Source organism: Colobus angolensis, unplaced genomic scaffold (genome assembly GCF_000951035.1).
Source record: "Colobus angolensis palliatus isolate OR3802 unplaced genomic scaffold, Cang.pa_1.0 Scaffold78, whole genome shotgun sequence".
NCBI classification, from domain to species: Eukaryota; Metazoa; Chordata; class Mammalia; order Primates; family Cercopithecidae; genus Colobus; species Colobus angolensis.
Window position 1 is genome coordinate 360,379 of NW_012121598.1, and position 12,029 is coordinate 372,407.

General features: G+C 43.9%; 1 protein-coding gene across 1 annotated transcript in view; it reads left to right on the forward strand.

Annotated features, from left to right (window-relative positions):
- SLC28A2 (solute carrier family 28 (concentrative nucleoside transporter), member 2) overlaps positions 1 to 11,974 on the forward strand; it is a 25,464-nt gene extending 13,490 nt beyond the window's left edge. The window contains exons 6-18 of the mRNA XM_011928538.1: positions 526 to 667; positions 1,302 to 1,415; positions 1,732 to 1,809; positions 2,247 to 2,327; positions 2,745 to 2,825; positions 4,114 to 4,239; positions 4,323 to 4,453; positions 5,174 to 5,342; positions 5,551 to 5,748; positions 6,353 to 6,434; positions 8,466 to 8,564; positions 8,841 to 8,952; positions 11,769 to 11,974. Coding sequence (XP_011783928.1) covers positions 526 to 667; positions 1,302 to 1,415; positions 1,732 to 1,809; positions 2,247 to 2,327; positions 2,745 to 2,825; positions 4,114 to 4,239; positions 4,323 to 4,453; positions 5,174 to 5,342; positions 5,551 to 5,748; positions 6,353 to 6,434; positions 8,466 to 8,564; positions 8,841 to 8,952; positions 11,769 to 11,886 — 1,531 coding nt within the window. The 3' untranslated portion in view covers positions 11,887 to 11,974. The remainder of the gene's footprint in view (positions 1 to 525; positions 668 to 1,301; positions 1,416 to 1,731; positions 1,810 to 2,246; positions 2,328 to 2,744; positions 2,826 to 4,113; positions 4,240 to 4,322; positions 4,454 to 5,173; positions 5,343 to 5,550; positions 5,749 to 6,352; positions 6,435 to 8,465; positions 8,565 to 8,840; positions 8,953 to 11,768) is intronic.
- Positions 11,975 to 12,029: the final 55 nt, after the last annotated feature.

Consider the following 12,029-nt stretch of genomic DNA (forward strand, 5'->3'; position numbering starts at 1 on the left):
AAAAAAACAGAACCAAAGTGCAGAGAAAAATCTGAGCACAGGATCTCAGTCCAGATTCTTGTAGCCTTGGGTCTCAACCTTGCTAGGGGGCAGGAGGAGTTTAGTTTCAGAGAAGAGTTTTAGTCTGATTGTCATCAGGGCCTGTATCAGAAATGAGAAAACTCATACTCCTCCTCAGTGAAGTAATCAGAACACAGAGCCTTGCAGCTGCATTAAGCAATCAAATTGATTTGGTGTTCATCGGTGTCTCCCTTAGTTCCCTGTAACATTTTATGCTTTTTTCTCTCTAGTCTCCCAGACTTCCTGCACCCACTGATGCCTTTTACAATTCCTTAGAGTTTAAAGAGAAAACTTACAGTTATGTATATTCTGAACTGGATTCTGCAGCAGCCATAGCTCTAACAATGGCATGCACATGGCCTTTGATCACAGGCCAGGAGTGAGAGAATAACTTTCAGACTCTCTGTAAGTTATTTGTTTTTCATTCACTGGGTTGATGACATGGTCTTGGCATTCCTTCTTCAGGGTGTTTGCAGGAGTCGCCTTGGTTGGCCTCATACTGTGGTTGGCTTTAGACACAGCCCAAAGGCCAGAGCAGCTGATCTCCTTCGCAGGAATCTGCATGTTCATCCTCATCCTCTTTGCCTGCTCCAAACACCACAGTGCAGTGAGTTTTGGGTATTTGGGTTGGGTATAGCAACACATGACCAAGGGCCAAGTGCTAATCATAAAGCATATGCATCAAGCATTAATTACAAGGGCATACAACTAAGTTTGTAACAACCCCTAGAATTTGCCTCTTTGATAATTTTGTTTCTAAGAGAGGTTTAAAAAATTCTCAGAGGCCCTAGACCACTTATTTTCAAACTGTAGATTGTGATCCATTAATGAATCTTGATACCAATTTTGTGAATCTAGGTCAGTGCTAAAGAAAGAACAAAAGAAAACAAAATAAGGAAGGAAAGGAAAATAGAATACAGTAGAAAATCAGTTCGCATGGCAGATAGTACTGTTAAAATATTGATTTATAAAACTTTTATTTGTATGTATGCATGCATATATGTGTGTATAAGTGTCATCTAACTTCTAGACACATTTTTTAAAAACCTTGTGAACATATGCGGCTTTTTATATATTACTGCCCTGTTTTCCCCCACCATTGCCCCTGCTCCCTACACCATCAGACCCTAGACTTACTGTTAACATTCTAGGTTGGTTCCACTGAGAGTACATGTTTAAAACTCCAACCAGGTAATGGACAAGCAGAACTCACATTGGAATAATTTTCTTATTGATCCTAGGTGTCCTGGAGGACAGTGTTTTGGGGCCTAGGTCTTCAGTTTGTCTTTGGGATCTTGGTCATCAGAACTGATTTTGGATATAGTGCATTTCAGTGGCTGGGAGAGCAGGTCCAGGTATGAGAAATTAAATGTGAGGGCTTTTCCCTTTTAGAACCCTAGAGAAAGGAGATTTGAGGGGAGCATGAGAAGATTAGGCTGTATCTTGTTAATGACATGGAGGGAGATCTGGTTGGGAAAGGAGAGAGTGTATTAGGATACAGCTAAGAATATGAATAAAGAGCTCATGGGGACATAGCCTGCCCCTGGGCTGTCAAAGGGAGGCCAACCTCAGTAGCAACAGTAGGTCCTCAGGACGCATGGGGCCGGTCTCGTCTTCCTGTGTGTCCTTTTGGGTTTCATTCTTATTCTCTTTTTCTTTTTTTCCCTTCAGATTTTCCTGAACTACACCGTGGCCGGCTCCAGTTTTGTCTTTGGGGATACACTGGTCAAGGATGTCTTTGCTTTTCAGGTGATACCTATTTTATGGGCAGGAATGACGGTCTGTGGAGGGGTGGAGGAATAAAGCAGAGGATGAAAGTGTGTGTCCAAGAGATCAGCCCCCCTGTACACCAATTTGACCCTAAGAAGAGGGTTTAACCCCATTAGTAAAGGAAATGGCATCCATCTCCTTCCCTTTGGTCATTGCCATCCTAAAATTAGAAGAAATGGGAATTGGGGGAAAAGGGTCAGAAAACAGCTTGTGGTTTAATACTAGTGGGACAATGGATTTAATACATTTTAAATGTATCCCTAAACTAGTTTGTATAGGTACTGAATACCTACACTGTATGAGATGCCCTTGGAATGCTAAGAGCTTAACTTAGAAGCCTAAAACACAGTCAGTTTACAGTCTACACAGAGTATGCAATGTAACATCTCACCACCTGCTCACCATTCTCATCACAGGCCTTACCAATCATCATTTTCTTTGGATGTGTGATGTCCATTGTCTACTACCTGGGCCTTGTGCAATGGGTAGTTCAGAAGGTGAGTCATTCTCCTACACCAGTCAGGAGACAGGCCTTCATCTTGCCATCTGTCAGCTTTGGAAAAATGCCCATAGCTAGGGTCTAGAGTGTTAGAAACAATGGGGAAAGGCAGGCCCTCTCAAGCATGCCTGATAGCAAACCGTCAGCCCATGCCCTAGGTAGGCTGAGGGCAGAGCAGAGAGAAGATGAGCTGGACTGCCTTTGATACTGAGTTTTAATGTACTTGCTCTAAAGGCCTTGAGTCCTGAGTTCTGGTCAAGGCTCTGTTTATAAGTTGGTTTTTGGCCCTGGGCTTGCTGCTCTACTTCTCTAGGCCTCAGTTTCCTTATCAGTAAAATGAAGGAGGAGGAGTTTTGCGAGACGTTCTCCAAGATTCCTGCTAACATTAATGGTTTAGGTTTCTGTATTCTTCTAGGTCGCCTGGTTTTTACAAATCACTATGGGCACCACTGCCACAGAGACCCTGGCTGTGACAGGAAACATCTTTGTGGGTATGGTAAGCATCTTGAGGCCTTTTGGTCTTGTTCTCTCTGAGGAACTGAGAATTTGGCACAAAACAAGAGTATGCTTTCCTTCTGAAAAGTCAAATATATGAAGACTGTGGGGCAGCCAATCTCAGATGAGAGAGAACTCAGCAGCTCAAAGAAGACTCTGCTCATTGCGTTCACCCTTTGCGCCTAATAACACTTCCCTGGTAATACTTAATCTGGAGGGATAGCCTTCACCACTTCTAATGACCACTTCCTATATAGGAATGTAAGGAATATCCTGGTCCAACTCGTATCCCCTTTCGGAGGCTATGAAGAGTGTTTGATCCTCATTCTGGTTTCTCCCTGTGACTCCCTGTAGTACTTGGTTTCCACGGTCTCTAAGGAGGAAATCACTTGTCTTGCTCATGGCTAATGCCAAGGCTCTTCCCCATAATACTTGCTTGGTACATTCGTCTGTATGGAGTAGTGCTCCATATGTGCTACTGACCAGCGTCTTGGGGACAATGACTTGTACATTCACAGGGAGTTAGTACTGAGGTCTTTCTCTCCCAAGGCTCTAGGCTGCTTCTGAAATGTTCTCAGAGTACTTCTGGATACTTTACCATAGCACTCCACATTTTGCTGAAATTATTCATAATCAGCCTAGTTTCCTATGTGAGACTATAAGCTTCTAAGAGTAAGGACTTTGCCTTATTTATATTAATGTCCTTAGCATCTAGTACAGTGCTAGCCACATAGTTGGCATTTGTTAAATAATAGATATCATTATCTTAGGTCAGTGCTGGATATGGCTTACATAGATGGCCCTTCATAATTTTATCACATTTTCACAAACATTATTTCTTTTGATTATTTCATAAACAGGGGGTTTGGATCATCTATTTGTATTTCATTTAATGAGTACTGTTTAATCATCTAATATGTTCTCATTAAGTGCACTGCATTCCGTAAGTTTAGTAAGTGTGTGGTTTTAGACATTGAGAATATACAAAGAAAATATACCATTTCTCTTCTATAACATTTTAACATGTCAATAGATGAAACAAGCATGTATGGAAACATGTGAGAACTATACCAGCCAGGACATGATTGGGTGCCAGAGGAAGTAAAGCAGATGCTGGATGGGCCTGACAGCTTGGCTCCATGCTCACTAAGTGAAGCTGTGGCTCACTGAACAGTGCTCACACTGGACGGATGTGTGTCTAGAGGGTCTAGCCCCTGGGGCTGGGGTGGGCACTCTGGCGTGGGGAGTTGCACCTTTTTGGAATCTGACTGTTTTCTCCGTGTTTGTAGACAGAGGCACCTCTGCTCATCCGTCCCTACCTTGGGGACATGACACTCTCTGAAATCCATGCGGTGATGACTGGAGGGTTTGCCACCATTTCCGGCACTGTGCTGGGAGCCTTCATATCCTTCGGGGTAGGTATAGTCTGCTTGATCACTCCTGGGTGAGCTCGAGTTGGATTTGACAGAAACACTGATGCCTAAGTCTCGCCTCACAGGTTGATGCATCATCCCTGATTTCTGCCTCTGTGATGGCTGCCCCTTGTGCTCTCGCCTTGTCAAAGTTAGCATATCCGGAAGTGGAAGAGTCCAAGTTCAATAGCAAGGAGGGGGTAAAGCTGCCCCGTGGGTGAGTCCAAGGAGGCATATACTTTGGGAGATAGTGAGCTGTAGTTAAGAGTGGCACTGTGGGCCGGGCGCGGTGGCTCAAGCCTGTAATCCCAGCACTTTGGGAGGCCGAGACGGGCGGATCACAAGGTCAGGAGATCGAGACCATCCTGGCTAACACGGTGAAACCCCGTCTCTACTAAAAAATACAAAAAAAAGCTAGCCGGGCGAGGTGGCGGGCGCCTGTAGTCCCAGCTACTCGGGAGGCTGAGGCAGGAGAATGGCGTAAACCCGGGAGGCGGAGCTTGCAGTGAGCTGAGATCTGGCCACTGCACTCCAGCCCGGGCGACAGAGCGAGACTCCGTCTCAAAAAAAAAAAGAGTGGCACTGTGGTGGCAGAGACTTCAAGTCTCCCTGAAGGGGAATAATGTGATTCCATATTCCTTCTTGCCTATCTCTGATGCTTGCTAATCATGCTGGTTTTCTTCATTTAACCCTCCCCCTGGCAGTAGCTTCTGCATGCCAGTACTCTCTGCCCTTGCCATCAGTGCAATTACATGACAATTATATCTGATATTGCTTCAGAGTAATTTCCACTAATAGGGTCTCTGAGGAACCCTGTCACCTTCTACATTGGCCTTGCACCCTCCTCCCGCATGATAGGGACAGTGGGATTTCTCTTCTCTAAGGGGCTGAGACTACTGTAGACACCCTACTCTTGCCCTCTGCCCAATGACCACAGGAAGGAGAGGAATGTCCTGGAAGCTGCCAGCAACGGAGCCACAGATGCCATAGGCCTTGCTGCTAATGTAGCAGCCAACCTGGTTGCCTTTTTGGCTGTGTTGGCTTTCATCAACGCTGCCCTCTCCTGGCTGGGAGAACTGGTGGACATACAGGGGCTCACTTTCCAGGTAAAGGATTACATTTGTTGGGCTGTCTCTCTGGGATGTAGTTAGGTAGCCCTTCAACCATGCATGTCCCTCTGACCCACAGTAAGCCAAGAGAGAGCATGAATAGAAGAGTGGAGGAGATTGGGCCAAGGCTCTAGAGAAGGTCCTTGGCACCTGACCTGTGTTATTAATCCTTCCTCTTTCACTGGGATATCTCTCTTTCACTCAGGTCATCTGCTCCTATCTCCTAAGGCCCATGGTTTTCATGATGGGTGTAGAGTGGACAGATTGTCCAATGGTGGCTGAGATGGTGGGAATCAAGTTCTTCATAAATGAGTTTGTGGCTTATCAGCAACTGTCTCAGTACAAGAACAAACGTCTCTCTGGAGTGGAGGAGTGGATTGAGGGAGAGAAACAGTGGATTTCTGTAAGTGACAATCCAAAAAGCATAAACACTGTGAGGTCTCAACCATGGTTATCTGAGGGTAGACAGAAAGTGCCACACAGGTTTGTTGCAGACCTAACTACAAAGCAAGCAGAACAGCATACCTAGCAGCCTCATTTGCAGCGCCTGAGCTATTACCAGTCTGCATGCGATTTTCCCCCGCCTGCCCCCACCACTGCCCCAACTCTGACCCAACTTCTCTCTATAATGTAATTGCTGGGTCTTTACAGCTGGGGCAGTCCAGGGCAGACACTATCTTCTGATGGCCTAAGGTCCCCTTCTTCATTTAAAAGTTTAAATTGCTCCAAATTAATATCCTTTTTCTTTCCCTTTGCCTCTTTCCTTTTCCTTTGCAATCCTCATTCCCAGGCCTTCTCCTTATTCATAGCCTTCAACCACAATGAGGCCCATGGTGGTTTCCATGTCATTATCCCTATAGTAACTCAGGGAACAGATATTTTCTGAATAATCTTGGGAAACCATGGAAAAGATTGGGGGCTGTCAGTACGCTGGAACTTCTCTTATGGTTATAAGACCGCACGCATGGGACTGAATTTATTTGCTTATTTATTTTTGTTTTCCCTAGGTAAGAGCTGAAATCATTACAACATTTTCACTCTGTGGATTTGCCAATCTTAGTTCCATAGGAATCACGCTTGGAGGCTTGAGTGAGTTCATCCATTTTCCCAGCTCCCCAGTAAGACAGCCAGATCCCAACTTCTGCAGTGGGCAGTCCTGGTGCTTCAGTACAAATTGGGATCAGACAGAGAAGACATTGTGAAATTGACCCATTTCTTAGGCTGCAGTTAACTTGGACCTAAGGCAGTCAGGCCCACCTGGCTATGTATAGAGCCCTTTATAATCTCAACTTCGGTTACTTTTTTTGTTTGGATTGGAGGCCCCAAAAACTAATTTTATTTTACTTTTCTCTATGAGGAAGAAAATATAATGATATTATTTCAATTTTGCCATTAAACTGGAGTAGTGCATATATAAATAAAGATATTTATTTATTTATTTATTCATTTATTTATTTATTGAGACAGAGTCTCACTCTGTTGCCCAAGTTGGAGTGCAGTGGTGTGATCTCAGCTCATTTCAACCTCCACCTCCTGGGTTCAAGTGATTCTAGTGTCTCAGCCTCCCGAGGTGGGATTACAAGTGTGTGCCACAATGCCCACAATTTTTATTTTTATTTTTTTTTTATTTTTAGAAGAGATGGGGTTTCACCATGTTGGTCAAGCTGGTCTTGAACTCCTGGCCTCAAGTGGTCTGCTGCCTTGGCCTCCAAAAATGTTAGGATAATAGGCGTGAGCCACCGCGCCTGGTCTTGTATTTTATTCAGTAGTGAAGACACTTTTTGAAATTAGGCTGCTCACTAGTCCTCATGGAAACACAAAGAATTAAAACAAAAGCAGCAGGCACATAAGGCAGATAGATAGTAAGGGAGAGTGGTGTAAAGTGTTGGATTTAAATCTGCAAGTACCAAACATTAAAGGAGTGGGTCTTTGAAGCAGACACAGATATATTTAGACTGTTGGAGATACTGCTGCATGGGGGTGATGGTTGGAGGAATAATATGAAGACAGTGCAATTGTCCTTGAGTGCAGGGGCACAGGGATGACTAGCAGATCCGAAGTTTGGAAGATCCAAGTTAGAAATGGATCTTAGGCTGGATGTGGTGGCTCATGCCTGTAATCCCAACACTTCGGAAGGCCAAGGCAGGAGGATTGCTTGCTGTAGGAATGTGAGAGCAGCCTGGGGCAACATGGTGAGATTCTGTCTCTATGAAGAATTTAAAAGTTAGCCAAGCGTATTGGCACCATATGCCTGTAGTCCTAGCTACTCGGGAGGCTGAGGTGGGAGGATTGTTTGAACTGAGATCAAGGCTCCAGTAAGCTGTGATCACACCCCTGCAGTCCGGCGTGGGTGACAGGGAGGTCTGAAGGAAAGAAGGAAGGAAGGAAGGAAGGAAGGAAGGAAGGAAGGAAAGAAGGAAGGAAGCGAGGAAGGAAGGAAGGAAGGAAGGAAGGAAAGGGAAGGGAAGGGAAGGAAGGGATTATAATAAGAAATACAGCTCAGTGTGTCCCTTTTTAAAGGCAATTATATTCTGGGGGTCATTTAAATTCATGTATTTGGTAGCCGATTTAATTGAAAGGTGAAATAATTCCCTTTCAGTTTATCTTTTCCCCTTCTGTTAAACATCTGTCTCTATTGTTCTAGTCTTGATGTCTGATTACTGTACGATTATGAGATTGCCATCTAGTAGTGGGATATACACTGTGTGGCTAAGTCTTAGGTGAGTGTTGCTTTCCTTAGCCCTCTGTCTCAAAATAGTCCATCTAATTCTGGTCCAGGCTTAAGAGTGCATATCTCAAGTGGCGAACGCCAGGCATTTGTAGCTGTCTGGAGCAACCCAGAGCCTTGCTTAATCCAGATATGTCTTGGGTATGTTCACAGAACCATTAAAGTGAGGGTCAGACACTCAATCCTTGATCTGAGGAAAGTCTAAGTTAGTGATCCCTCAGGACTAATGTACACACACACTTCTTAGGACAACACTGGCCAGTCTCAGGTGGATGGTAATAAGGATGCTCTTCATCGGCTGTGTTTTGTTCCTCTGTGTTCTTCTAAGTGGGGAGATATACCTGATAGCCTGATGGGGGAAAGCTGAAGCTATTTTATTTTATTGTCTGCAGCATCAATAGTACCTCACCGGAAGAGTGACTTGTCCAAGGTTGTGGTCAGGGCCCTCTTCACAGGGGCCTGTGTATCCCTTATCAGTGCCTGTATGGCAGGTAGGTGCCTCAGCTCTGATGGAGATACTACTGCATGAGGGTGATGATTGGAGGAATAATAGGAAGGTGGAATTGTCCTTGACTACAGGGGCAGCAGAGATCACTTCCCTAGATCATGACAGGATGTCTTTCAGAATATTGATTTACCCATCCATTCCACAGATATATGGCAAAGGCACCTAATCAACAGTATCCACAATTCGTACCAAAAGAATAAAGAGCCTTGAGAAGCATGTGTCACATCTTCCTCTCAGTATCTCTGTCTCCTTTATCCAGGAATCCTCTATGTCCCCAGGGGAGCTGAAGCTGACTGCGTTTCCTTCCTAAACACAAGTTTCACCAATAGAACCTATGAGACCTACATGTGCTGCAGAGGGCTCTTTCAGAGGTGAGCTCCAGGACCCATTCCCGTGTGAGAACGCACGGCCCTCAGGTCTCCAGGGTAATGCTGTTGAGGTTGAATAGAGTGTATGAGAAGGGCCATGAGTATTGGTAATGGCCTAGATCAGTGTTCTTTTCTCTTATTGGGTGCATCTTCATTATTAGCTTAGTATGCTCCAGTGACAGGGTCTACCTGTGTTGGTGGGCCACTGAGAAGTAGAGCAGCAAGGGAAGAAGTAAAGAAAAACGGTTTCCCTCATAAGAAATTACTCTACTGGCTGGGCATGGTCACACCCACAATCCCACACTTTGGGAGGCTGAAGCGGGAGGATGACTTGAGCCCAGGAGTTCAAGACAAGCCTGGGCAACATAGCAAGACTTGTCTCTATTTTATATTAATTAAAAAAAGAAATTACTCTACTCATTGTGATTGGAATACAGATAAGTTATAGGTAGATTTAGCAATGGTTATAAGTGGCTAAAATATCATACGCTTCTTGAGACAGAAATGAAGAAAACTGAGAGAGGGTAAAGTTGAATTTATAAAATCATGATGAGTTCAGGTAGTGTAAAAACGAACTTGTTTACCAAAATCTAGAATATGAAAAGAAGAGGATATGTCATTAATCTAAAAGAACTAGTTTTGGAACACACAAAAGGAAAGATTTCAGGAACTAGAATGTTTGGTGACTTCAAATCAAAAGCTGTGTGTGTATTGGTGGTGATATGTGCGTGAGTGAAGAGAGTGGTGGGAAAAAAGGCTAAGAGATCATAGAAGCCTTGTACGAAATACTAAAGAATTTAGGTTTTGACCTGCTGAATTCTGAACACTGGCATGATCAACTATGCCATTTCAAAATATCATTTCGGTAGCCATTTGGATGGCAAGGAGACCAACAAGCACCCTACTGTAATAGTCCTAGTGAGAGATGGTAAGAATTGATACTAAGTGGTTGTGAGGTTGGAGATACACTAGATCCAGAGATACACTAGAATCAATAGGATTGATCATTGGCTAGATAGGAGGAAGAGGTGGGGCGAAGAAGAGGAAGGAGTCTCAAATGACTGTCTCTTTTCTGGCATGAGCAAGTGGGTCTAAGGAGTGCCATTCATGCACAGAAGAGGACTAGTTTTAGGAATGGGAGTAAAAGGGAGAGATTATGGCTTAATTCAGTTTTTGTTTTTTATATTTATTTATTTATTGTATGGAGATGGGGTCTCACTATGTTGCTCAGGCTGGTCTTGAACTCCTGGGATCGAGTGATCCTCCCATTTTGGCCTCCCAAAATGCTGGGATTAAAGGCCTGAGCCACCATGCCCAGCCTTAATTCAGTTTTTGATGTGTTAACTTGGAGGTAGTTGCAGGGCCACCCTGTGAAGGTACTCAAAATCCACCTCAGTATGCTCAATGGAGCATACTAAGCTAATAATGAAGATGCACCCAATAAGAGAAAAGAACACTGATCTAGGCTGTTACCAATACTCACGGCCCTTCTCACACACTCTATTCAACCTCAACAGCATTACCCTGGAGACCTGAGGGCCGTGTGTTCTCACACAGGAACTTCAAGAGAAAAATCAGAGCTGGAGATAGATTTAAAAGTTATGGGCTAGACACAGTGGCTCACACCTGTAATCCCAGCACTTTGGGAGGCCAAGGCAGGAGGATCGCTTGAGCTCAGGAGTTCAAGACCAGCCTGGGCAACATGGAGAAACCCCATCTCTACTAAAATAAAACAAAACAAAACAAAACTAGCCAGGCATGGTGGTGTGTGCCTGTAGTCCCAGCTACCTGGGGAGGCTGAGGTGGCAGGATCACTTCAGCCCAGGAATCAGAGACTGCAGTGAGCCGTGATCCATACCACTGCAGTCCAGTCTGGGTGTCAGGGTGAGACCCTGTCTCAAACAAACAAACAAAGATTTGTAAGTTATTAAGTGGTCTGTTCACTAGATAGGTAGATATTCAGGTGCTAGCTGCTTGACAGGTTACTGGGCCAAGTTAATGAATGTTGCCCCTCCTGTGTTTGGAGGTTATCATCAGAGAAGGCAACTAACATATTTTTTTAAAAAAATCCTTTTGATGCACTATTAAAGATGAAGTATGAGCTAGATTCATCATTGCTCTGGCATAGTTTTGATTCTTTTTTTTTTTTTTTTTTTTTTTTTTTGAGACACAGTCTCGCTCTGTTGCCCCGGCTGGAGTGCAGTGGCACAATCTTGGCCCAGGCTCAAGCAATCCTCTTACCTTAGCCTCCTGAGTAGCTGGGACTATAGGCCAGGCGCATGTCACTGTGCCTGGTTAATTTTTACTTTTTGTAGACACGGACGTTCGTCATGTTGCCTGATTCTTACGTTCTTGTGGCATTTTGGTGGATTTTCTAAAGCTACATACTAAAGATCATTAGCATCTAGAATATGAAAGACATAATGTTTTTGTCCAATTAATTTATACTAATTAAGTGTAAGCTGTTTTCAAGAGGAAGGTGGCCTTGGAATACCACCTTACTTTGTAGAATCAATTCAATACTAAATCATTATAAGCCATACATTTTGACTCAGGGATATCTGGAAATTTCCAAATGGACTGTGGTTAGGAGTTGGGCAAAGGAGCAGACACACATAGTTTAGGGTTTCTTGCCAGTATTATCTTGGGAATGAACGAGAAAAGAAATATAATTGGGTTCTGTTTATTTGGTCATGGCTGATGGATCAATTTTCAGGTTTTTGTTTTTGTTTTCAGCTGCTTAGTATAACTTGTTGATATGTTTTGTTGCTTTGTTCCTGTCTGACCCCGTTATGTACCTCTCTGGTTTTTTGTTGCAGTACTTCTCTGAATGGCAGCAACCCTCCTTCTTTTTCTGGTCTCTGGGAAGACAAGGAATTTAGTGCTATGGCCCTTACTAACTGCTGTGGATTCTACAACAATACCGTCTGTGCCTAAGGCTGCTTGATCTATTTCCATAACAGTTTTGATCTTAACAGCTTTGTGATTGCAAAGGTGTTTATGTACTCAGGGTTCCCACAATTCAAGATCTTTAACAGTAAATAACAGTAAATGTTAAAAGATTCATTTCGGGCCAGGCC